This window comes from Lissotriton helveticus, chromosome 8 (assembly GCF_964261635.1).
Source record: "Lissotriton helveticus chromosome 8, aLisHel1.1, whole genome shotgun sequence".
Lineage (NCBI taxonomy): Eukaryota > Metazoa > Chordata > Amphibia > Caudata > Salamandridae > Lissotriton > Lissotriton helveticus.
In genome coordinates, this window is record NC_136069.1 from 1,675,122,915 (window position 1) to 1,675,149,507 (window position 26,593).

Below are 26,593 nucleotides of genomic sequence, written 5' to 3' on the forward strand. Positions count from 1 at the left end.
TTGGGAGGGAGTAAGTAAGTAGCAGTTTAAGTTAAGTTTGCTTTGCCAAGAATCTGACTCAAGAATTCTCTGTAAGGGGTTAGTCAGTTCAGTACCTGGGATTTGGAAGGCTGGAGGGTTGGTATCTCTGTCTCAGGACTCGATATCCCAGTTACCCGCGAGGGCGGCTGGAAACGCCAGAGGCTGGATTTCTCGGCAGGAGAAAAGGCAGTGTCTCTCTCTCAGCGCGTCAAAAGGGAGGGGCAGCGTCCGTGGTCTCTTCCTGCATCAGCTGGGCTCTCCGGCAAGTAGCGCTGCTCCAAGCTTGTCACCACCGTGTCTTAGCTTAGGGCAACGTCAGTATATTTATACCTGAAAGGTGCCGTGTTTGACGTAAGGATGGACATAAAACGTCAGCAAGAATGTCATAAGGACTGGTCGTTCTTACATTCTTTGCAGGAGTTCTCGAGCGAAATCAAAACAATGGTCGCGGGGATTTCCCAGGTCTGTTGGAGGTTTGATTTGTTTTGAGAACTCGGTGTGCTTCTCTAGGGGGCTGAAGGGATAGTGCTTGCTTAATGTGACAGCATGCGCTATGACCTAATCTGAAGACGGGTTTCTGTGCCGTTGTATGGACACTAGTGAATTAATAACCGGACAAGGGTCAGAAATAGGAGTATCAATATAGGTACCTAGATAAACACACTACACCCACTCCACGAAATTATGTACATATTTAGTAACCTAAGCAATAGTAAACATAACTAACAGTGCATTTGTATACCGGACCACCCCAAAAACATTTACGTATTTGAAAAATGGTGTATGCGAACTGCACGAAATGAGTATAGGTACTGTATGCATTCAAGCAGTATAAACATTCAAAAAGGAGATGCACATTTTATATCAGCATGAATGATTTGCGTAATTACACATGAAATGGCTCTTGATACAGAAAAAAAATTGCGAGACCATCTCATCACATATAAACACAATTAATTGCATATAAACTAGAGGTTGACGTAATGTAATTACTCTAGTATTCCTAAGAATAGAAGTTCTGTTCTCTAAGAATAGTTTTACTTTAAGCAGAAGATAAGTGCCCAAAAGGTAAATATTTTGGAATATGGGAAAAGTTTTCGCTATTCAGGGGAGAAGAGAGAAAATAGTTCACAGTCATTTTGTTTTCAAAAAACTGAAGGCCAAATTCAGAGTTCAGGGAACGCCGTGTGCAAGTTTGTTTAAAATCATTCTCTCTGTTCCGGTGAAAACATCATTTCAGATAAATTCTCGAAAAAACAGTCTACGGCTTCTGGTGAGAGTTCGACTAGGTTAGAAAATGTCGCTACCATGCAGTCACGCGCATGATTGCTTTCACTGATGGTTTGATCAGAACTGCTTACAGAAGGTCGTACCTGGTCGATGCTGCTTTCATCATGTACTTCACTACTCTTCAATCGCAGTGGTGAAGTTTCCACGAATGCCGTCATCAGGATAGGTAGTCGCTGGGGACAGCACAGTGCATGAGCCTTTACCGGACCCAACAAAGTATCTGCATCCAATGGTACGTCTGATTGTAGTGCAAGACAGGTGTCCAACACGCATTCTTCGCCGCATAGCATGCATCTTAATACAGGCATAACACAATTCTGCCAGATGGGTCTGAATGAAAGAAACCAGGTCATATTCAGATCTCGTAGCCGGGCTAAGCCAAGGACTTTAGTTATGCGGTCACGGTAGCGGATAGCTAGGATCGTTTCTTCCATTGTAGCTGGAGTCTTGTCTGTGACATGGCTTGCCATAACGAAGCAAGAGTAGCAAGAATAAAATGCCTGCTACGAGTCCCAACAGGAGGGGAAGTCCGCCAAAGATGGAATGGACGAAATTTGGAAAAATACCCAGGATCGCTTTGAATGGTGTTAAAGCGCCTGAAAAAACTGTCTTAAATACACTGGCGATACCACTTGTATCAGAAATATTTAAGATTTCGTTCAACATTTCTGCGAAGTGTAGGGGGCTATTCGTTGATAACATTGAATGAATCTCTGCCGTTGTCCTTGCAACTTGGAGATCATACGTTTCTTTTGATGACGTCAACTGGGTTGGCGTCTGTAGGAGCACAGTCTTCATTCTGCTTAAAGTATCAATTCGAATAGAAGAGATTTTTAAACTGGGCCATAACCTTCCCTCCCTGTCTGGAGCATCATTCGGGAACAATACTCTTTCACAGCACATGACCCTGGAAGTCACGCTTATGAGATAAGGTTTTCCTGGCAGCAAGCCACAACATCTGTGATCTACAATTAGAATGTAACTCCCGTTCGAACGTCTTCTAAAGAATGGTTCTATTTGTGTTGCAGGTGTGCCTAACTGGTGACATGAAAGGTTATTTGAAGTCCCTTCACAGGCCCCATGCAAACTAATACCCTGACACAGAAGTATGCCACTTAGTGATCTTTCACAATTATTACCACTAAGGAATACACTCTGTCCATTGTTACTGACACATGTGTGTGTATAGGGCAAGTTCCATGTAGACTTAATGTATCCTTTACCCAACCTTTCATACTGGCCTGCCTGTATATATTTTTGGCAGTATTGAAACTGGAAAGTTGTTATCTGAATATTTATTATCCCATGTATTATCCATTCAATGACAGGTCGTTCTGACATTGTCAATGGTAATCTCTCAAGTTTTTCAATGCTCAGAATTGTATAGTCAGCACCCTTTTGTGCCAAACTGATTTGTTTATCAGTAAGGTTAAAGATATTAAACAGTGACGTTGTGTTGATTAGACGCCAAGGCACATAGCCTGAACGCAGATTTTGTACGTCCAGCCAAGCTGTACAATAGAACGCAATTGAGACTGACTGTGTTGCAACATCAGTAAGGGGCCGATTAGGATGGCGGTTTTTCCGCATCCTCCGGTCCGGCGGAAGTGTCCGCCGGCCTGGAGGATGCGGAAAAACCGCGGCGGAGACTCCAAAGACCCACCGCCAAATTAGGATGGCTGGTGGGTCTGGAATTCCGTCCGCCGCTTTTCCGCCGCGGTCGGCTTCCGACCGCGGCGGAAAAGCTATAACATGGCAGGCGGTGTCTATGAGACACCGTCCGCCATATTATGATGTTGGTGTAAGTATGCTTTTCCACGGCGGCTTTTCCGCCATGGAAAAGCATACGGACATTCACTTTGGGGGCCCGTTGCGGGCCCCCTGGGTGAATGGGGGGTGGGGGGTGCACATGGGGGGTACCTATGGTACCCCCCTGCATTTGCGTACACAAAGCAGCAGGCACCGTGCGGTGCCTGCCGCTTTGTGCATGTAAATGCAACACATGCATTTTTAACATTGCGGCGGGTGCAGCTTGAAGCTGCACCCGCCGCAATGTTAAAAATAGAGGATGTGACCGCCACCCTGGCGGTCACATCCTAATTGCCATGGAGGGACCGCCGCTGCCCATGCGGACGGTCCCTCCTACTCAGGGGTGGCGGACGGACGCAAGTCCGTCCGCCATCCTAATCGGCCCCTAAGTCTTGTTCTATTATATCGATTGCAGAAGATACAATACTGTCCAGTGAATATATTCTGGAAGACAGAATCCTTAACCCATTGTCCACAACAGAAAGTGATTTTTCCAAATTAACACGGTCAATTTCCCGTATTTTTTCTGCTGTCTCAATTTGAGTTACTTTCCAAGCTTCGTTGTAAGCTGCATATATAGAGGCCGCTATGAAACGTTTTTGACGCTGTTTGCGTGGTCCCATGATGAAATCACGCAAGTCAGCACCTTCTTTAAGTAAAGTTAAGTGTTGCTTAATTTCTGACAGTGTGGATGTATGTAGCCATTGAAGGCAGAGCTTCCCCACACTATAAGTAGTTACAATCCCTGGATGTTGTCTCTGGGAGTATCGTGGGTCTGGCCTGGTCAATTTAAACCCCTGTATTTTGTTCAGGAATCTGTTTTGACAGTTATTTGTGTCTGTGGGCCAGATCAACCATTTTTTCCAATCAGTATGTGTTCTGTTTTGGTTTAAAATATGGGCTACGTCTATCTCAACATCCGTTGTGCTATTACTGGTAGGTGTTGGTTTTGGAATAGACGGTTTATTTAAGTCTTTAATTTTGGCTAGGCCAAGACAGGATGTCTGTTGAATTGTATCATTCAAAAATAGAATTTGTTCTGGGATCATGCAGGCTCTAAATAATGATTCTATACCTTGCACTTGCCAATCTTTTGTGCCCCAGATCGTTTTTGTTTCAATGTTATTGTTCCAGAAATCAAAACCGAAGGTATTCATTTTTTCAAAAAATGAGTCTGAATATATTAATTTTGTGTTTGTAAGCATGGTTTTCACTCCTGTCTTATTTAACAATTTGAAATAAAATGATTCTGCATTACTTGTGTTGAACCCAGAAAAGTATGAGTATTTATCAAAATATGTCTTTGAACTGCCTTTTGGTGGAGTTGCACAATGTTCCCATTGGTTAAATTTTAAAACATTTCTAGGTTGAGCAGATTTATGCAGATAATGGTTACCATAATGGTTATAACAAAACATTTGATCGTAATTAGATGAACCTTGCAAATAGTCATGATCTGTAAATTTAGCTGACATTACTAGATCAGACATCATATCATTAATACTTTCAAAGTCCCAATCATCAGCAAATGTGCTTGGTTTTACAAAGTCACTTAATGAAATCTTAAATTGATGAGGATACTTCAGAAGCTCAACCGGACCATAGATTTCGGAATCAGTTTTGTCCCATGCTACCCCACCGGGTATAGGATTGGCTGTGAAGTTTACTGAAGAAAGTTCTCTTTTCTCTATGTGTGAAGACTTGTGTGGTTTCAGGACCAAGTTGATGTTCTGACTTGCTGTGTCCATTGTAACATATTTTCCCTCAATGAAATGTCCCAGGCATAGTACCATGATGAGCCAAATTATGAGGATGAATACTCCTAGTGCCACCCAAAGTTCAATCCATGGAGAAATCAGATAGGTTTCTTTTAGTTGATGAAAGAGTTCCTTTGCTTTGTCTTTAAAAGTTTTTGTTGTCGGCTGTTCCTCAGGTTCACTTGGATCTTCAGAAAAATCATCGAAGTTGATGAAGTAGCCTGATGCTGTTCTGTCAATTGTTTCAATTGCTTCTGGATTCCTTTTTGTTTTTGGAATTTTCTTTGTTTCATTAGCATAGTCTGTGGTTACATCATTATAGACTGGTGTTTCTTGATTTAAGATTTTAATTTGGGTTTCAAGAGGTTTAAGTTCCATGGCTTTGTTGCATAGTCCTTGTTGTTTTACTGTAGGTTTATCAATTGTGATTAGTCTTTCAGTTTGAACCTCTGTATTTGTAGCAAACTTTGGTGTTCTACTACTTCTTGGGAGTCCACTTGGCCTACTACTTGTTATCGGCCACATGATTGTGGTTTAACCAGGTCGATGGATACAACTCGGTTCTCCTTTTTACCAGGAAGGGGCGGTAGTACTACTGATCTTGTTCCGTTGACAGACAAGACAGGAACTGCTTTTCTGTAAGAAGGCCCAAATTCCTTCTTCACCGCGATCTTCTCTCTGACCAGATCCCCGATTTTTGGAATCCAGACAGGCCTTGCTGGGACAGGTGGTTTCTATTCAGTGGCTGTTGGCTGTTGCTTCAACTTTATGTTGCTCAGGTCTTTTCTCTTTTTGTTCAAGTCCTGTAAAATAGCCAAACGATCTTTGATATCAAAGCATTTTTCTTTAACCACTGAAGTTTGACTGTCAAGGTCCTGGATTAGCATTCTAGTCCCAAACAATAGTTCGTACGGACTGAGACCTCTCAGAGAATTTCTTGGCAGATTATTAAGACTACGTTGGACACTTATTAAATGTTTGACCCACCCAGCGCCTGAACCTAATACCTTTGCTGTTATAGATTGCTTTATGTCACGGTTTTTTCTTTCCACGATTCCGTTTCCCTCAGGATGAAAGGGACAAGAGTACGGCAATGCAATGCCCATGCTGGTCATGGCCTCCTTGTAAGCCCGAGAGCTAAACGCAGGACCCTGGTCAGAATGTAGCATGCTGATTGCGTATGTGCCGATAAAGACTCGCAAATCTTTTATAACAGTTCTGGCGTCAGCCGATCGCTGGGGCCACATCCATATGAATCTCGTGCATGAATCCACTGCGACCATGATATATTTATAGTTGCCGTCCCTTTGTAAGGGACCGCAGTGGTCCAGGTAAACACAGGCTAATGGTTTATCTGAGATTAGAAGGGGCGTCTGGGCTGGTCGTTTCACTGTTGATACCTTCATTCTTTGACATATTTCACATTCTAGAACATAGTTCCTAGTTTTTCTCCTCATTCGTGGCCACCAGTATCTTTGTTTTAATAATGATACTGTGGCTGAAACGCCAGCATGTACAGAAGCAAGCCCTTCGTGCGCCGCTATAATGAGTCCTAACCTATGTTCCATGTTCGGAATTGCCCTATCCCCCACTCCAGGGATTCGAGCAAATGGAACGTTATTTGCATCAGTTATGTATGAGTACTTTACTGGAAAGCCTTTCGGGAGTGTTTCTATCGCATTTTTTACCGTAGCGCAGACAGCCTGTAATATTTTGCTGTCTATTTTTGTTTTTGACCGGGTGATGGCAGCTACGGAAGCCGTTTGCACAGCTGCCTTCGCGGCCTCGTCAGCCAATGAATTCCCTGCAACGTGAACGCCATCATGTTGATGACTCAGTGTATGTATCACGTGAGTCTTTTGTAGTTCTTTTTGTAAAAGAACTATTTGTTCCCAAAGCATTTTATGCTTGATTGTGCCACCTTTTGCATCTTTAAAACCGTTCTGAACCCAGATCTGCAAGTATTCATTGCAAGATTGAACGCATTAATATGAATCGCACACTATGAGTGTGGGGAATTCGCGATCGGTATTTTCAAGCGCCATCTTAAATGCAAGTAGTTCAGCTCGCTGAGCTGCACAATCTCCTAGAGATTGCGTTTTAGTGACCAGTGGTTTAAATTTTCCTTCGTGCCAGCGACCTTTAACAATCGCGCACGCAGCACTGTAAGCTTGTTTACCCCCAACTGCGGGCTGTGCTGATCCGTCCGTATATATTATACAGCCGTAGCGTTCTAGAGGCAGGATTTCAGTCGGCAGAGGACATTCGAATTCATATTGGAGAAATTCTTGTGTTTTTAAATTAGGGTCAAATTCCTATACCACGTCTGTTGCAGCAAGGGAATTAGCCCACTGTATCCATCTCGGATGTAGTGGTTTAGCATTTGGAATGCTTGCCTTTGTTACCGCCTCCAGGGCTGGTATTGGTGTCACGATGATTATTCGTTTACCTTGTGCCAGGGCTCTTTCTTTCGCTGCAGCAGTCTGTACCGCGGTTAGAATTTTTTCCGTTGGGCTGAATTTCATTTCAGCTTTTGTGTACAAATGCGATCTGTATGCTATTGGTACCGTTTCTCCCTCATTAGAGGTTAGGTATGTGAATCAGCATCTTCCTGGGAGGACTCGAATCACAAGGTTGCGTGTGTTATCGCGTGTTTGCAGTTTTGTTTTAACTAACATGTCTGTTTGTAAAGATCTCAAAATTTCTGTGTGTTTTTGAGTCCAATTGATTCTTTTAAAATATGGTTTTATTAGATAATAGAGAGGTTTAACCCTCTCTGCATAGTTTATAATGTAAGTTCTTCCGAAATTCAGGAAACCTAGAATTGATTGCAAGTTTTTCAATGTTCTAGGTGCTTGGATTACAGCACATTTCTCTAGGAAATTGTCAGCCAGGCTTTTGCCTTCACTTGATAATTCATATCCTAAGAATAGGACAGTCAGATGGGCAATTCTTGACTTCTTGAAGTTGAATTTGTAACCCTCTGCTGCGAACCCAAGTATTATGGTGTTCACTCTTTTCAAGTGAGTATCCAAGTCATCATCTGTTAGATAGATGTCATCGACATAAGATAATGCCTCATCATCATACATTTGTAGTAATTCTGTTACTCTCGCTGAGAATAACCCTGGGCTGTTCTTGAACCCTTGGGGCAAACGACAGAAATTTTTCTGCGAGCCATTTATTGAGAAAGCGGTCAAATATCTGCTTTCAGGTGCTATATTTTGACAAAAGAATCCATTAGAGATGTCTAATGTTGTTTTGTATTTTTTGCGCACTATGCTATTCATTAGTGCGGCACTGTGTGAGTTTTGTACTGCAAATGTTTTGCAGCATGAGTTAAGGTGTCTGTAGTCCAAAACTAGACGATATGTATCATCTGGTTTGGAGACAGGAAACAAAGGATTGTTCATTTGTGAGGTGCATGTTTCAATCACCCCCTGGTATTCAAGTTGATCTAAGATCTCCCTGACCTGTTTTTTAGCTTCTTGCTTAATTGGGTACTGCCTCTGTGCAGTTGGTTGAGATTTTAGCTGGATTTTGTGAGGAGAGTCCTCATCCCATCCCACATGATTTTTATATAGTGCAGGAGCCTGGGCTACTGCCCACTTTCTTGCAAGTGTATATTTTTTATGAATTGGAATATGATTTGAGAAGGCCGGCATAATCATTTCTTCGCCATGAGGGCACTCCCTGACAAACTCTGGTGGCCAGTCTTTTTCAGCTAGAAGGATGTCATAGCCCTTGGAGAGATTATCCCAAAATAGACCCCTTATTTTCCTAGTCTTATCTCCCTCTATACGTAAGGTTATTTCATATATTTTATGAGGTTTGCTAACTCTGGTATCTGCAGTTTCCACTTGAATGTATTCATTCGTGTCCACTGTCTCCAGATGATTCATCAGGATCTTGCGAGCTATGCTCACTTCTGCTGCGCTGTCTAGCATTGTCTGAGCCCATTCTCCGTTTTTCAGCTGAGTCCTCAGGATCCTCGGCATGTTTTATTATTTTAATGCTGGCTACCTTCTTCTTTGGAAATTGTAACTTTTTACTTTGATGAGCAGGTTCTTTGTCTTTGGACTTGACGAGCTCTTCCCTGTGTTCTGACCGTCCTCTTCTTTCCGATTTCTGCGAGGAAGTCTGAAAAGATCGAGAGGGACGTGTATCAATATCTTGATATCTATCAGGTTTCTTCAGATTATCCCTATTTCTAAGGTTGTATTTTTTCTCAGAGGGCTCCTTCTGGGGAGACTTGTGTCCTTGGTCCGGAGATCTTTCTCTCCGCCGAGGAGACCTTCCTCTGGACTGGAATCTTTTTTCTTTGGGAGTGGATTGTTTATTTCCATCCCAGTTCTTTTTTGAAGTGTTTAGATTATTTTTAATAAATACCTTTTCAGGATTTTCTATTAGTTGGGGTTTCACTGGTTTCCCACCCAAACTATCTCTTCCTAGTTCTTCATAGGATTTTTCTATGATTCTGGCAAGTTCAAATGGTTGGTCTGATATATCTGTTTCCTTCAATCTTTGGCGGATCGCCACATTTGCTGCTTCCCCTTTTATGTTTGCTAGTAATATTGCAGAGACCTGCTTGAAGTCTTACAGTAATTTCATACCCAGAGTTAAAGCAGGTTCTGGACCGTATTCATTTTGAATCTGTTTTAGCACCTCTGGTATTACCGCCATGGACGGAACACCATGTGTTTTTGTGTAAATGGAAGCAAAGACTGTACCCCAAGTGTCACAGTCCTCCACATGTGGTGCGATCCCCATTGGGAGACAGATAGTCAGAATTCTGTGTTTCTCCACAGGTGTGGTATCTGGAAATACCGCCTCTATTTGAGTGATTTTTTGTGCTAACCAGAATGGAATTTGTTCCCGTTTAATGGGTACTTTACCTAGACAGGACTGTATGTTCTGTGGTGTGATTTTATTTGTGTTCCCCTGATGAGGGGTCAGCTGTGGAATTTTAATAGCTGGTTGTACTGTTGAAGTCCGCATTACATATTGGACTAGTTGTCTGTGTATTTTAATCAGTTGTTTTAACTGTATTAAAAGTTCTGTTACTGACATTTTTTCAATGTCTGGATGTGGTGTGTATCCGGCTAGAACCGGCCACGTCGCTCCTGGTCTACCTAGTGGACCGAGCCTGGTGATGTGATCATTATGTTTTAGGGCGCCTTTAAACCAGAGCAGGTGCTCTTGGTATTTGAGTGGTATTTCCACCTCCTCGAAAGGGGTGTACTCATCCGGAGGTTCCTCTATCTTGTAATAATGGAACTCCTTTGTTACAGCGTTTGCTGCTGGAAAATTTATCCATGAACAGAATACCTCTGTCTGCCGATATTCGTGTGCCTCAATTACGAATATGACTGTACCACCTCTCGGTGTTAGTCCATTTTCTATAAGTTTTAAAGTTATAGTTTTTCTTATGCTGACCGGGATGAACTTTGCATCCGGGTCTTGCTGTATGAGACTTGTGTCTTCCGCTAGGAGTTGAGCTGCTATTCTAGCTGCCTCCCTTTCTTCTTCATTGTCTGACATTTTACTGACAAGAAGGTTTTTTTGTTGCAGATCAGGTTTTCAGGGAAACAAAGATTAGATGCACAATATTTTTGGAACACTGTATCCTTCAACTTTGAATAAACCAAAAACCATACATAGGAGTCTCCTCCTACTAAGTTTGGCGGATTTAACCTTTCACCCACTCCAGACGTCTTTGGAGTTTTATGGAAAAAAGGGTCTGTGTGAAAAAGCACGACTGAGTTACTCTAATGTCTTGTGTTAGATTTATCGCCTATCCAAACAGTTGGGCGCCATGTAGTGTAGTTCCTATTTTCCCAATAGGCTCTGCGCATTGGAATAATATCTTCAATAGTATAGACGTAGGACTGTGGTTAACTAGGTCTTCTACTGACGATATTAGACTTAAAGTTATGTGTGCCAGCTATCTCAGAGTTCACTAGAAACTTTCTCGAATAGGCAAGGAGGAGTTTAACCTCCCTGGATAGACAAGAAGGGATTTAGTTTCTGACAACCATAGAACATGACAACTTTGCTCTCCCCTAATCAAGAGTATATCTCTAGAGTCGTGTGAAAACAAAAGACAACTTATTTTACTCAGTCAGTACGTGCATTCTTAGTTTCACCAGTTTGTAGAGAAATAAGAGATGGGCGTGGTTCAATAAAAGATGTTATTTATTGATCAGTCTCTTTTCTCATACAAGAGAAATGAATCGCTATTATTGCAATACTTATAGTTAAGTAAAGTGCATACAGTAAAAACAGAATTATAAAATAATACTGTAAAAGCATTTATATGGTTTCTTAGCCATATGATACTAAAATGGATAAAAGATATACATACATATATACATTGACTAATCGTACTCAACTGGTGCTTCTAACTACGCCTACCCCGGTGTACCTGACCTAAGCCTAATACTTGGGAGGGAGTAAGTAAGTAGCAGTTTAAGTTAAGTTTGCTTTGCCAAGAATCTGACTCAAGAATTCTCTGTAAGGGGTTAGTCAGTTCAGTACCTGGGATTTGGAAGGCTGGAGGGTTGGTATCTCTGTCTCAGGACTCGATATCCCAGTTACCCGCGAGGGCGGCTGGAAACGCCGGAGGCTGGATTTCTCGGCAGGAGAAAAGGCAGCGTCTCTCTCTCAGCGCGTCAAAAGGGAGGGGCAGCGTCCGTGGGCTTTTCCTGCATCAGCTGGGCTCTCCGGCAAGTAGCGCTGCTCCAAGCTTGTCACCACCGTGTCTTAGCTTAGGGCAACGTCAGTATCTTTATACCTGAAAGGTGCCGTGTTTGACGTAAGGATGGACATAAGACGTCAGCAAGAATGTCATAAGGACTGGTCGTTCTTACATTCTTTGCAGGAGTTCTCGAGCAAAATCAAAACAATGGTCGCGGGGATTTCCCAGGTCTGTTGGAGGTTTGATTTGTTTTGAGAACTCGGTGTGCTTCTCTAGGGGGCTGAAGGGATAGTGCTTGCTTAATGTGACAGCATGCGCTATGACCTAATCTGAAGACGGGTTTCTGTGCCGTTGTATGGACACTAGTGAATTAATAACCGCACAATCGTCTGAAATAGGATTATCAATATAGGTACCTAGATAAACACACTACAATAGTGTATGGACTATTTCATCCATCCAATGCATTTCGGGTATTGTTACCCTTCATCAGGGATTAGTCCTAGGATAAACATGAATAACATGAGGGACTATGTTCTTATTTCACATTGTTTATGTCTATTATACATTTCATGGTGATGGTGAATCATGCTAGGTAACCGGCTGGTGGTACTTTAAATAAAGTTTTGTCAATTCAAGTGGTCGAGATCCATAAGCAAGATGACGTTAATGAAGAACATGACTATTAGAATATCGTTCATTCGGTACAAAAAAATGGTGAAATGTACATTTCAGTGCGCCAAAAAAGTGGTATTAATTTGGTCTGTTCAATGCCAAATATATACAAGACCAATCTTCGGCAAAAACAAATTACTCCATGTGAATTAAAACAAGTGTATTAAAAGAAACAAAAACTGATGCTTAAATGACCTGGTTACAATCTATGTGAGTATTTTGACGTTTAGTTTGTGTTAGGTGTTGGCTACGCGTTCGGTATAAAGTCAGTTGTGCGTTTCTAATCAAAGCTTCGTTTACCATGTAGAACGTGATTCACATACCTCACTATGTGCTGTTGATCCCAACTAGCGCTCCTCCGCAAATGTGGATTAGTTGTGTCCCGATATTGGTGTGGTTTGAATCCCGTGAGAATTACAATAAAGAAAGGACTATTAGTCGAATGACTGTGGCGGCCATCTTAGAGTGTGTTGTGAGCACATAGTTGTTAAGACAGAAAAAGGACTCAGTTCTTGTTTGTGAGATGACCATATTACATGTAATGCTGATATAACCCATCTACATGAATATTTGGATTGGTGGTGTCAGATAACAGTTATAAGCGATACCTTTAAATATTAAACGTGTGACATAGGAACACCAATATAGTAAACAATATTAAAAAAAGCATTATAAGTAACATGCCAGTTCAATGCGTTCATTCATTCCGAATGGATGTATGCTGTCATGTTTTTTTATCCAATAGTTCTTTAGTTAAAGAAGGTATTTACTTTTGTCTCGACCTTCTGGAAGTGCAGATCTGATTTTGTTAAAGACGTCATGAATGAAGTAGCCTCCCCGGGAGCATGCATAAACATTGACAAACGAAAGTAACCTCTTTGAAAGAAGCGTAGTAGCGCGTATTTCAATCTGAGAATGGACTTAGACACTGTAGGGGTACAAGGCTCATGCACCTGTACCCTCACCGCTGGTATAGTGCACCCAGCTAGAGGGGTGACTGATCTATGCCAGGGCAGTGGGTTGTAGGCATGGCCAACAGAGATGTGTGCTATGCTGACTCTTCACTTTGTACTGTACCAAAACACGCGGCACTCAAAGGCAGGGTGTGTGTGTGTGTGTGTGTGCGTGTGTGTGTGGGTAAAGGTAGAGGGCCTCTAAAGGTAGCACAAAAAGTGCTGCAGTTCTTAGATGTTTTCCCTGGCCACAGTGCCCTGGGTACCTGTGGTACCATTTACCAGGGGCTGAGCTGTTGCCAGAGATGTCATTTGGGTTTGGGTTTCAATGCAGTTTTAGGGAAGGAGCTTAGGCCCTGGGTACCTGATTAGCAGGAGCCCAGGGCACACTTAGTCAAAGCACATCAGCACTTCAGCAAAAAGAGGGGGAAACCATGCAGAAAGAGGAACTTTCTCACAGCATGTCTCAGTGCTTCTTGTGTGTTCAGGCCTGGACACTTCAGGTGTCCCTTCCTGCACAAAAACAATTGTGATAACGCTAGCAAGGCTCCGTTGGGGTTAGGCTGCCACTTGTGCACCAGCGCAGGGGAAAGGACAGGAATGCTCTGTAGTGCCTTAATTATAGCACATTTCCTATCATGCAGTGCAGCACCACAAGGTGACTTGCTGCATTGCACGACAAGTACATGAAAAAGCCCCTAAAGGAAAACCAGGAATCCAGAATCCAACTCTGGAATTGTTCAGTAGCACAGAGTCAGGATCAGCAAGTGAGGAAAGCTGCGAAACATGCAAAGGAACACATTTTTGTTATGACACATCTGACACCATTAAATAGGAAAGGAACAGCAAAAATAAATTATATCAAAACCTTACATGACAGGAAACACAAAGTATTGCAGGGGCAGAAAAAAACAAGGGAGAAACAATTGGTCTTGCATTTGTGAGAATCAGAGGTACTTGCAATGTAAATGACTAGGGGGCATATGTATCAAGCCCTGTACCCGTTCACAAACGGGCCGATTCTCAGAATCGGCCCGTGTGCGAACGGGATATGGCCTTTTGGGGTGTATAATCCCAAAAGGGCATTGAAAATTAGAGAATTGCTAAATTTGCGATTCTCTATTTTGCAATTCCATGTAAGGAATCGCATAATGTGATTCCTTAAATGAAATGTAGAAAGCACCTAAGTTGTGTGAATTTGGCATAAAAAATCGCAAATTACTGACAGTTGGTGGTAATTTGCAAATTCTTTGAAAAAACACTTTTTTGCTTTTTTCAAAGTGCCATGTGCCACATATACATGCCCTGAGGGCATCTATGTGTGCCACATGTGCATACATACATATTTCAGGGGGGCAACAGGGTGTCCATTTTGACACCCTGGCACCCTTGAAATTGCATTCTCAATTTGCGATTCTCTAAGTGCGAATCTCAAATTGAGAATGTCTTCCCATTCATTCCTATGGGCCTCCTAGCCCATAGGAATGAATGGGAAGGTGTTACTTAATTGCTAATGACAATTAAGGAATGACAAGGAATCGCAAAAAAATTGCGAATTATTTATTACATCCCGTTTTGCGATTCTCGAATAGCGATTTTCAGAAAACCGCTACTTGAGAATCGCAATGACGCTATTTGATACATATGCCCCAAAGTCTTTTATCCATATGTTTTGGTGTGTGGTGTGGAGTGGATTTGTGTACTGGAATTATGTGTCATGGTGTGCAGTGGAAAAATGTGGATAGTAATGGTGTTGTGTTGAGTTTACTGGAATTATGTGGAGTTGAATTGTGTTTCAGAGTGTAAATATGTGGAATGACATTGTGTGCTATGGAGTGGTATGTTGTGGAGTTTAATTATGAGAAGTCCTTCTGAATTTTGCGGCATGATGTGGAATTCTGTGATGTGGATTGGATGTATGTGATGTGTTGCATAATTGTGTCGTTGAATTGAAATATGTGGTTTGTTTAATTACGTGGTGTGGAATGCAAATGTATGGAGTTGAACTGTGTGGTGTGGAAGTGTGTGGCTTTGAGTGAAATTATGCTGAATGGAATTATTTGTGATGCTGTGAAGTGTATTTGTGGGCATTGGGTTACTAAGTTTAAAAATTCTGAAACATAATTACAAAGAAAGGTGGCCTTTCGTTGTGCACAAATTTACAAAACATTATATTATGCAAAGACTTTGCATACTTTCTTCTAGGAAGGTACACAATAGCTCACCTCCATTTCTCAGAAACCCCCACTGCATCACAATGAGCTCAGTTCTGAGTCTTGTTATAATCTTTCATAACCCACAAAAAGAGCTATTGAAGTTTTCTCATACTCACCATGCATGCTCAACTTTAAACAATATGCAAAGACTTGTCCGACTATCAAAATAAAAACATGCAGAGTCAACCCCCAGTGACATTTGTGTCAATTAATTGTACGGGGGGGCTTGCTCAATATGGGGGTGCGGCTTTGGTTTCTAATGGTCCTAGGGTTCTGCACATCTCTGCTTCTAAACACATTTTGCAATGAGAATCCCACAAACCACAGCAGATGTGCAGTACCTGCTGAGCTCCCTCCAGGGCTTGGTAATGCGAGATCTATTTGCTTTGTAAATGTTAATGTGTTTCGGCATTGCATGGTTAGATGGTAAGTCTTCCCCAGGCAGATGCAGCACCCACAGCTGATGCGCCGTTACTCCTTTGTGTAATCACAGGCATAAACACTGGCATTGGTACCACCACAAGAGGCACTTCCTCTGTGAGTGGTAGTGGGGAGACAGTACGTATGCGTCTGAAATGGAGGTGGACAAAGATTGGGGCTACAGGGAAGAACAAGTGTAGGACTGCTATAAATAAGAGAGTCCTGGTGCTAGGTGCCATACAGAAGAAATGACACAGGAAGAGAACTGCCATGGAGGAGAGTTGAAGGAACAGCAACAAGGAGCATGTTAGATGGATTTTTTATGTGTTATTCTGGCAATGAAAGTACTATAAATAATCTTGCTTTGTTCCATCTGGGATTACCATCAAGTGATCACAAAATCTAATCGTGGTTTGGAAAAGCAGTGTACTGGTCGCAAACACCGTGGTGGGGGTACAATGGGGAGTGTATTATATGGAGTTCAATATTACACTCTACATAAAAGGAGTACAGAAAGGAGGAGGAAAGGGTAAAAAAAAGAAAACTCGGCCTAGGAAGAACGAAACAATGAAATCTGGAAGGTTTTAGCTTAAAATAGGAGGGTAGTTTATTTATTTATGTTTCCAGTTATGTATAGCCACACACAAACAGGAAGTATGGGAGCGCTTTACATTAGCGCCATTACATGAATTGACATTCCCGATTTTAAGTATGGAGAAGGTATTTGCCCAGAATCACAAGGTATTGAGTGGACGCTGAGAATAAATGTGGTTTCCCAAGTCTACAGCTCTGGCCAAAAGTCACATGCTCTCTGGCTACAAGGTAGAGGGGAGAGACATTTGACTAGATAACAGAAAGGCAGGGGAGTTACGAGGGAGGAGCGGGAAGATGGTTTATATAGGAGGAATGGGAATTAGTAGTGCAGGAAATGGCGCCATGTATTTATGTGGGGGGAAAAAATCTGCAATAATCAAAACCTTTAAATCAATGATTGCCAACGTGAGGCACAGTGAGTATCAGCAACAATTGAAGACATTTTGTAGAGAAGGGTTTTAAACAAATGCTTACACTAAAAACCAATGTGCTAGGTATTTGGATTGAGTCTGATAAGGTAAAAGGAACAAAAATAGTATCTCCAATCTCGCCGCTCTATCACACATCTTCTCTCCCATGAGACAGCATCAATAAACAATACAAAGATGAAACCTTCAACACCCAGCTGCTCCACGCAAAGTCTGATTGTTAGAACTGGGGGTCTCTAGTTGGCAGAGGTAAATATCTGTGATCAAATAGGGACCTTTGCCTCTAGTCTGGGTAAGGGGGCACTCACTGTTGATAACCCCTGCTCACCCCCATGGTAGCTTGGCACGAGCAGACAGGCTTATCCCCAAGGCAACAATAACACAGCGAAACACCACACAGGTTGTTATAAAAATATAACTATCTTTATTTAATTTAGGCAAGATCAAAACTACATATCCAACATACATAGACAATCTTTTCTTAGGAATGTTATTGATAAGTTTCTTAGCCAAAAATAAACTTGTAGCTCCTTTTGGATGCAAAAGGGCACTGTATTGGTGCTCCCTTGATTGACAAAAACAGTTTACGGTAGTAATGCTATCTTATCAAAGCAATCCCTTGTAGCACTGTTCACGTGAGAAAATGTAGAGCAAAACGATGACTGGTAGGCTCAATGGGCTGTGAGCTTCTGCTGCCGATGCGCCACAACTCAGGGAAACGGTGCCCGCACTGGAAACGGGCCGTCGCTGTAGCACGGGTTGTGCTACACTTGGCTCGCGCAGTTGAACTCCCATGGAGAGGTCTCCCCTGATATGCATGCGCGAGCGCGAGCTGGTCACCAGCTCACTGGGTTCGCTGCAAGCCACTGGTCAGGCGCTGTTCCTCCCGTTTCCCTCCGTGCCGGCTTCGGTCCCCAGACTGGAGCTAGTTACCTTTGGTATGCGGGGTAGAGGAGGCCTTCAATCCGACTTGATTCTGGGCGGCGCAGCTTCTCTACTGGAAAGCGCCCCCGCTTCAAATCCAGTATTGCGCGCTCGGCCAATTGCAGCGCGCAATGGTCGATCCCCTCAGTTGGTAGGCGGCAGGCCGGGGCCGAACACGTCACAGTGCTCTCGGCTGCAGGCGGAAACAGGTGCAAAGCTTTCGCAGACCCTGGGTCAGCAGCGGTGATTCCAGAGTCCACAACAACTCTCTGGGCAATCGGAGTGATTTAAAACACAGGCAGGCAGGGCAGGGCAAAGTTCACATGGCTACAGTCAGTGTGTGTGCAGGCACACAAACTGGGCATTCACAAGCGGATTTCTTCTGCAACTTTTGTGTCCCTGAGTTGCAAACAGGAGGCCAGCTCTCCTCAGGCCCTTGAAGACTCTTAAGACACAGCACACAGCAAAGTCCTTTATATTCAAGAAGGGGGGAGGCACAGCACACAGCAAAGTTATTTAGCCTTACCCTCAACAGAATCAGCAAACTGCAAGCCAGCCCCAGAACATTCAGCAAGGGCAGTACTTCTCCTCAGTTTCTTCAGGTGATCTTCTTGGGCAGAGGTTCCTCCTTGGTTCCAAAGTAGTCTAATGTTACTGGGGTTTCAGCACAGCTACTTATACCCCAAAAGTATTTGTTCTTACATGTGTGAGATGTCCAGGATCCAGTCCAAACCAGTTCTAGGCCCTCTGCCAGGGCATGTCATCTTTTTTTGTGAGGGGAAGCCAGGCCATCAGATACAGCCAGCATTGTGGAGGGAAGGCACAACCCTATTCAGGTCCAGGTGCAACTCCTCCCACCACTCTAAGTGCAGATAGGTCTATTCATCCTAGTGCTGACTCATCCAGCCTCCTGCAGCCTCCCTCAGCCCCTGTCACTCACAAACCAGACAGTCAATACACAAACAGGCAGAGGCACACAGAAAGGTTGAACAAGAAAATAGCCACTTTCTAAAAGTGCTATTTTTAAACACAGAATTTAAAAACCATCCTCCCTAAAAGATGTGTTATTAAATTCTGAGTTCAAGGATACCAGATTTCAATTTTCCATCTTGCTCCTATGGGAAGATATACGGTAAACATTATACACAGCATTCCCCATTCTAGCCCATGGACAAGCTAGCCTTTCAATAGTGAAAAACGAAATGGCAGTATTTCACTATCAGGACAGGTCACCCACACTAGTACATGTCCTACCTTTCATATACACTGCACCCTGCCCAGGGGGGTACCTTGGGCCTACCATAGGGGTGTCCAATGTGTATGGAAAGGGAAGGCTCACGCCTGGCACGTGGGGACACGGGCCAGATCAACATGGCAGTTACCTAAACTGCGCGCAGGCACTTCGGTGGCAGGCCTGAGACATCTTTTCAGCTCTAATCATGTGGGTGGCACAATCAGTGCTGCAAGCCCACTAGTAGCATTTTGATTACCTGCACTTGGCACACTCAGTGCCCACTACTAGGGACCTACTGGTAAAACAAATATTCCAATCATAGATAACCAATCACAATAACAATTTATACAGAGAGCATGTGCACGTTAGCACTGATTAGCAGTGGTAAGGTGCCCAGTGTCCTATAGCAAACAACCAGAGGTCAGGAAAAAATAGGGGAAGAGGCAAAAACGTATGGGGCTAACCCTACAAAAAAAGCCATTTCGAACACAGATGATAGTTGGAGAACCACTATCCCGCCGTCATAGAAGCTTACTACCGATTAGTGGACATAAAAAGGAAGTTTCTGACTTCAACATGGCCATCCATTAATTGTGCCGGAGTACAGCAATCAATAAAAACAAACAGCGAAGCGGTAAGCTGCATTGTGTAAATACACATTTACCAAAGTAACTATTCACGAACAAATTGATATGTTAACCAACACACATTCATTAAAACAAGATTGATGTACTAGAAAGAGCCTCTGCCCACCAACATTGATACTAGTGAATTAAAAGGTCCAACAGCATTTCTTTCAAAATCATATGTATAAATAAATGTCTTCACAAGTTTGCCCAGAGACGAGGACGCACTCCGAAGCAGAGAGGTAACAACCCTTTATTTGTGATTCCCATAAACTGAGAACTGGTTTCACTGCCACTGGCAGGGCATGATGAGAGAGTGGTGGTGTGCCCTTGCTTTTTGGAGCAGTGCCAGTTTTTCTAGTCTGTTTGGCAGTAGCTCTAGGGCTACACTGTCTTGTTTTCCCCTTGCTCCTACTTAAAACAAAAGTTTTGTAACAGTGACTATGCTTCTGTTTTTGGCATTGAGTTTTTCAAGAAAAAGAATTGCAGTAGGTTGTCAAAAATACCTTGTTTTGTATTGGTGTCTTTTTAAAAGAAAAGTTTGCATGTATTTTGTAAAATTGCTCCGGTATGCTGCTAGTCGGCGGAACAGTCAGTGCATTTGACTAAAATGAAGATACCAATGGAGGAGCACGAGGATTACAGGTAAGTAACTATTTCTTCTTCTGTGCTCTTTAAAATAAGTGTCATACAAGGGCCCTAATCAACAGTAGAAAAACAACCCCTAATGACCCCTGGTTTTTCATATTACATATTTTGAGTCCGAGTTTAATCCCTTTCTAAAGGGGTCAGTGTAGCGGGTGGTACCAGAAGCAAGGTCTATGTAGGAGTTCAATTTGGCCTTACTTACAAATTAAGTTTACTTCACGATGTTCCAGACTGTACTTTGCTATTATTTTTCAGAAAGTACTAGCCCTCCTTAAACACATCATAAGTGTATGTGGGTGTCATACAGAGCGTGTCAGATTCCTTTAGATTCTGACCCATCTGCTTAGGGCTGGAGCATGTGTGATGGTGATGAGGTGGGTCAGTGTCTCATCAGGCTGGCCATGAGTCCTTACGCAGGAGGAGGTTCACCTAGAAACTGGGAAAGGAGCTGAGGCCAGTGCAGTGCCTCTTTCTTCATCATGTGATTGGTTTAAGGGTTGTGATGCTAAGCATTGTTTTCATGCTATCTTCCAGCAGACAGGTATTTATTAATTGGAAGTTCTCCCTGGCAAAGGAGTATACCACAGGGGTGTCAGAGCACTTTAAAGCATTGAAGAAGGTCAAATGTTACAAAGATACTTAGTAATATATATAATTCAAAAATTAGAGTTGGAAATAAAAACATTAACACAGATTATTCTTCTCTTTGGTAGCTCTTCTACCACCATGGAGGTATGAAATGTATGAATCAATGCAGAATATACATCTTCGACTTCTGGAACCAGGTGGATGTTCTGGCGATTAGTCTCTTCACAGTCGGCGTAGTCTGCAGGTTGGTATCATTGTTGCTTCCCTGACCTAGACAGTACATTTATTTTATTTAGAAGTGTCTTCTAGAGCATGATCCACACCCAATACAGGGAACCAGAGTGTTTTCCAGAGTAGCCAAGGTGCTTGACAATGCCTTGCAGGGTCAACAAGGTTAAAGCAGCCTTTACCACTTTCTGCCATTTGTAAACTGAAGATATACTGCACCCAGTTGCTCCAGCTGTGAAGTCACGTGGTATTTGGAAAGTGCAGATCTTGCCTCTAGGTCTTGTGATCCTGTGCATGGCTGTGCCTGTGGGCATTGAAGGTGGCATGCACTGATTCCAAAGGTGGGTTGTGAATGGGGTGGTGCTTGCTGCACCAGTTTCAATACAGCCTTGGAGTTGAGTCCATCCTTTTACCAATTTCAGCAGCTTCAGAGAGATGCTTGATAATCTAAAATGTTAAATCTGGTACTCAAGCCCCTGATCCTTACCAATTGATTAGCATGTGTTATTAGCCAATTAAATGTGTTTGCTTAAGTATTTATTCTCTAGCACCATCCAGGAGGTATGTCACTTAGTGATTAAGGTGCTTACTTAAAAGAGGCTTGCGTCTCAGGAGCGTCACGTTTGTGATGCTCAGTGGCGTAAACCTCTCAACCACATCTATAAGGCCACGCAAAGCCACTTTTTTGGCTTTGAATTGCCTCCTAGATATGGAGTAAGACAAAGCAGGTCAAGTCGCTGCGTAGTCTGAATCTGCGCCAGGGAGGCGTTCAATGAGAATTGCAGATTGGTGTCCCCCCATGCAATACCCATAGGTTTTGATGCTGCCTAAGATTTACTTAATCACGTAAACCTGGGGTAGAACCAAACCTTACGCCCCCCAAAGCAGGTGTAATAATCAGAAATATTTGTATTTCTCTTCATTCTTTACTCTTTCAATGTGTGATGCTGTCTGCAGCACACATAGAAAGAGATAAACACCTCTCTGGGTTGTTTTTGTGCAGAAAGGTGCCCCTTGCTGCATAAAAACAATCCTGCCTACAACGCAGGCACATTTTCATCATGGTGCAAAGATGCCTGTTTTGGCCTACGCAGCCCCTTGTGCACCAGCACAGGGGGAAAGGACAGGCATGCACTGTATTGCATAAATATGGTGGATTCCTATCCTTTCACATTGGCATAGGGCAGAGCAGCAAGAAGACTTGTGGAGGTGCCTTTATGCTAATTCCCCATAAATGAGGATCTTAGTGGCTGACCTTAAAATCTAGACACCTGGATCCTAATCCTGGTTTTCACACTTTATCAAACAGTAAGGCATTTTGTTCAAATCATGCTAGTATGCTTCCAGCATTGCAGCATTTAACAAGTGCATAGGTTGCTTCTAGTGTTGCCAAACCTTACTGTTCCTTCGTTTTTCACTAATATTTTGTTTTTGAGACGTTTGTTCTGGAATACTATGTAGAATACACCCTTCTTTGTCATGGCTAAGTCCAAAATAAAACACATTTGTGTCAGTGTCTTAGATATGTGCCATGTATAGATTGGGATATCCTTGGCCATAAGTAGGGCATAACATTGTACCTGTTTACAGTACTGTCTTTTTAGGTCTGGTTTTATAGTGCAGCTGCCTAAAGGCCTCTTGTTGCAGCACAACACACACTTACACAAAATGGGCTATCAGGCCATCTTCAGCCATTGGCTTTTTTGAGGGAGCCCATTTGAGAAATTGGTTAAAAGGCCTGTCAGTCACTTGTGGGACCAGACAATTGAATTGTGTGGATGTTCACACTACGCAATAAGAAAGTTGTTGACTTTGTGAACGCTGCTACATTCAGCATTCAATTTCTCTTATAGTCAACATACACCCTTGTTATTATTTATAATGTGCTCTATGCGCCACCTCTGTACTTTGTCCCCCCCATTCTGAATAAATATGAGGTCTTTGCATGCCTGTAATGAGAGGTGAGGCATTTTCATTCACGCTAGTCATACTATGGCTCCACAGACCTCCCAGAAGCCCCCCAGCAATAAACTTCCGCTTGCATGATTCATATTTAGAATTGCTTCAGTGCCCGTCAGACACCAGCCATAGAGTAGACTGATTGGTGTCCTGGGGTTCATCCTGCTATGGTTCTGCAAACTGGACAACTTACAATCCTTTCCACACTTGTCACTCTGGATAACCAGGGCGATCAGTCCCAGGCTTTTCAGAGGTAGCATGGGGCCCAAAGCTCAGACCTTAACATACCAGACAGCCCTGCAGTGTTCAGCTCGGAGTCGCCTTCCCCTGTCTTCACAGCCACCTGCTATGGGATTTGTCACACCCCAGGAACATGCTGGGATTCTCCTTCAGGACAGTCTCTTCGACTGAAGGATCAGGCACTCTCCTCTATGAGCAGGAAGGCTTCTAGGTGGAAGTTTCAAGGCTTTAGGTGCTGTCCCATTGGGAGACTAGCTGTCTTGCAGAAACCAGTTCTGGTCACTCAGCAGTCCTTCGAGTCTGTGAAGCATGCCCTTCCTTGGTTATTAAAAGCTTGGAATTGAAACAAAGTGGTGTGGTTTGTATCCTTCTTTTCTAAACATTTTCTCCAGACAAGGGCTGCTGATCCACTCTCTAAGGCATCAGAACTGGTTTGGAGTAGTGCTCTTCACAGGCTGCTCTGCAGATACAGCATTTGTGTAAACTGAGGTTTCTCACAATAGTTATAACTGGGGATGACTCCAAGCACCCGGGTGCCAGTCTGGATCTGGAAACCATTCAATAGCTCTAGGATGCCGGTGGTGGGTGCTGGCTTCATCATGGGTCTGTAAACTGCACTGCATGACATCACTGGGGCCATAAAGTGGCCCTGTCGGAGTGCACACGTCAATTTCCAACCATTTTTAGCGCACCTTCGAGGAGAATAGAGGAAACTAACATCAAATCTATACGTTCATCTTTTCATTGAAATACAGATTTTTGATGATCATTGGTATAAATAGTCATACAATGTTGAGGTGAGAGGGTTGGTGAGGAATCTAGAAGTAGATATAGTATCTACCAGAATAAGCAGGAGTGGTCCTGATGCAAAGGATACGGGATCCTTAAGATGCTCAAAGATGCTGAGGATGCTGTGAGGTCTACTATGGCCTTTTTAGGGTTATTCCTTGGCCTATGGACTTGTTGGGGCCACTTTTGCCACTTCATCCATGTCCATCAAAGTTCTCAAAGTGCTCAGCAAAAGCCCAGTCGCCAATGGACTACTGATCACAGGGCAAAACAAAGTCAGCGGTTCTCTCCTTTAGGCAACAGCTCTCCTTCTGAGTGGCCAAACTGCACCCTGAAAATGCTCCCAGGTCTAGTAGACTTGGGTGCAACTTTTGAGCCTTTGGTCTTAGTTTTCCAGGCTGCACTGCAGCAAGGAGGGATGATCCACTGACTGCAGCAATGAGCGATGACTCAGTGATCCCAGCTACCAACTCACCAAGCAGGTTTTGTTTCTTCAGCTTTGGTATCCCTGGTGCTTGAACAGGAAGTCAGCTAACTGACTCTTGGAGTTTCTTCTTCAGGCACGGGTCCTATGAAGTCTTCTAATTTAGCAGGGCAACGCAAGCAGAGTCTTTTAGTTTACTAGCCCAAGGAGCAGTAGGTGTAGTCCACCTTTGTTAGAGCTTCTCATTGCTAGGTCTAAGATCAGCAGGACAGTCATTCTTTGGTCGTATTTCCCAGTCCAAGCAGGATCAGAGTTCTGGTGGCCAGGAGTGCCAATTTATACCCAGAAAGTGCCATTAAGGGAGGTGACAGTCACTAGCCAATTGGCTACTTGGTTCCCTCCTGCCTGATGACAACTTCCTGAAAAGTGTTGCTTTATTTTGTCTACTCCCAAGATGCCTGAACCCTTCTCTTGATGTGTGTAGAGTTCAGTACCCTTACCCACAGATGTGACTACCTGGGGGCTTCACATCCTTAAAAAACAGTTTGGCCAGTATTTTTCCATCCCTGTACCCAATGCCAACTTGTCTACCCAGACAAAAGAGCAGCCCTCTTGAGGATGTTCACCATCTGCCCTCCAAGGAGGCTTCCCCGTTGAAGCATGTCTATTGGTCTAACTCGCTGTATGATATTGTGCCAGGAGAAGGGAACACCTCCTCCAGCTGCAGGCCTCGATTGTTGCCCATCCTGGGAGTCATATACCTGTCTCCCCAGGTGAGCAGAAGGCTTTCTCATAACCAGCATCTGCAAATGGCCACTGGAATTCTCGGAAAACAAAGTGGCAACTTTAAAAAAGTTGCATGTAGCAAAAAGTTACCTCACCTTGGGCATCAAGTTGGGGTTAATGTAACAAGTTGTTTGGTACCTTGAAGTACCAACTTTAGTAGTTCCATTTAAAAGTTAGCACAACTGAGTTGTCAGCACGTAACCATATATTCACCAATGGGGCTACTAGGCTCTCTCACAGTAAAATAACAATTGCAAGATATTACTGTTAGAATTTGTAAAAAAAAAAAGTGTTCTAGCTTTTAATATGCTGCACTCTGCCTTAGGACTTGATAGGCCTTCTATCGCGGTGTCTTATACATATCAAAAATAGAGGTTTGCTCTTTACAGTAACATTAAATGGCAAAGTTAAGTCATCAGTTTTAAACTACTCTGCCAGTGTTCAGTGGTAGGCAGGAAAACACGTTTACCTTATTCTCTCAGAGGGGCACAACAAGTGCTGCAGTCCCTGGGGGAACACTTTAACTTACAGGCCCTAGCTACATTTGGCACCATATACTAGGGACTTATCAATAAGTTAGCTTATGCCTATTGGGTATAGGCCAATCAAACATTTCTATTTAAGGGTCCGGGCAGTAGCACTGAAGTCGGCTTACTAGCAGGCCCGGACTGGCCGTTGCGGGCACCAGGCAATCCCCTGGTGCGATGCAAGGGTGGGGCCGGTTTTGGGCCCATGGGGGCCGTTTTTGTTACAGGGCCGCAAAACCGGCCCTGTAACAAAATCAGAAATCGGCCAAGAACCGGCCTTGGCAAAGAGCTTGATCACCCCGCTCACCCCCCCTCCCGGGGGTGGGGGAGGTTGGGGTGTCCGAGCTCTTTGCCAGGGCCGGTTTTCATTCCCAGTCCGGCCCTGCTGAGCAGACCTCTGTGAACTCACAAAGTCAAAAAACAAGCAGCATTGGTCCAAAACTTTGATTTTAAGAGTCTTAGAACAATTGGAGATGTTTGATTTGTAAGACATATAAGAGCTGATAAGGCTGACAAGTAACCTTTAACCATAGCATTTGCAGAGCCCAGCTGGGCTAGTGAGAGGGCAAAACAGAGAATATGAGACAAGCGAGCCTGAAGAGGATCTATGGAATTGTCTGGACACCATGTAACATATCTGGCCTATCGGCCACAATAAACAGATTTTGCGGCATGTCTCTTTGAACATAAAATAACATCCACCACTTCAGGGGAGAGAAAAAAAGCAATCAGTTTGCCCCGTTCAATGGTGGATGGTCTG

The 26,593-nt window shown here is 43.3% G+C and overlaps 1 protein-coding gene across 4 annotated transcripts in view; it reads left to right on the top strand.

The window, feature by feature from the left end:
- The window catches only part of LOC144773619 (transient receptor potential cation channel subfamily M member 2-like), a 1,811,195-nt gene that overhangs the window by 1,121,696 nt on the left and 662,906 nt on the right, over positions 1 to 26,593 (top strand). For all 4 annotated transcript variants that reach the window (XR_013600034.1, XM_078658765.1, XM_078658766.1 and 1 more), the window contains one exon: positions 21,006 to 21,124. Coding sequence is in view for 3 of the 4 variants with exons in the window: in XM_078658765.1 (XP_078514891.1) it covers positions 21,006 to 21,124 (119 nt within the window). In the remaining variant the exon portion in view is untranslated. The remainder of the gene's footprint in view (positions 1 to 21,005; positions 21,125 to 26,593) is intronic.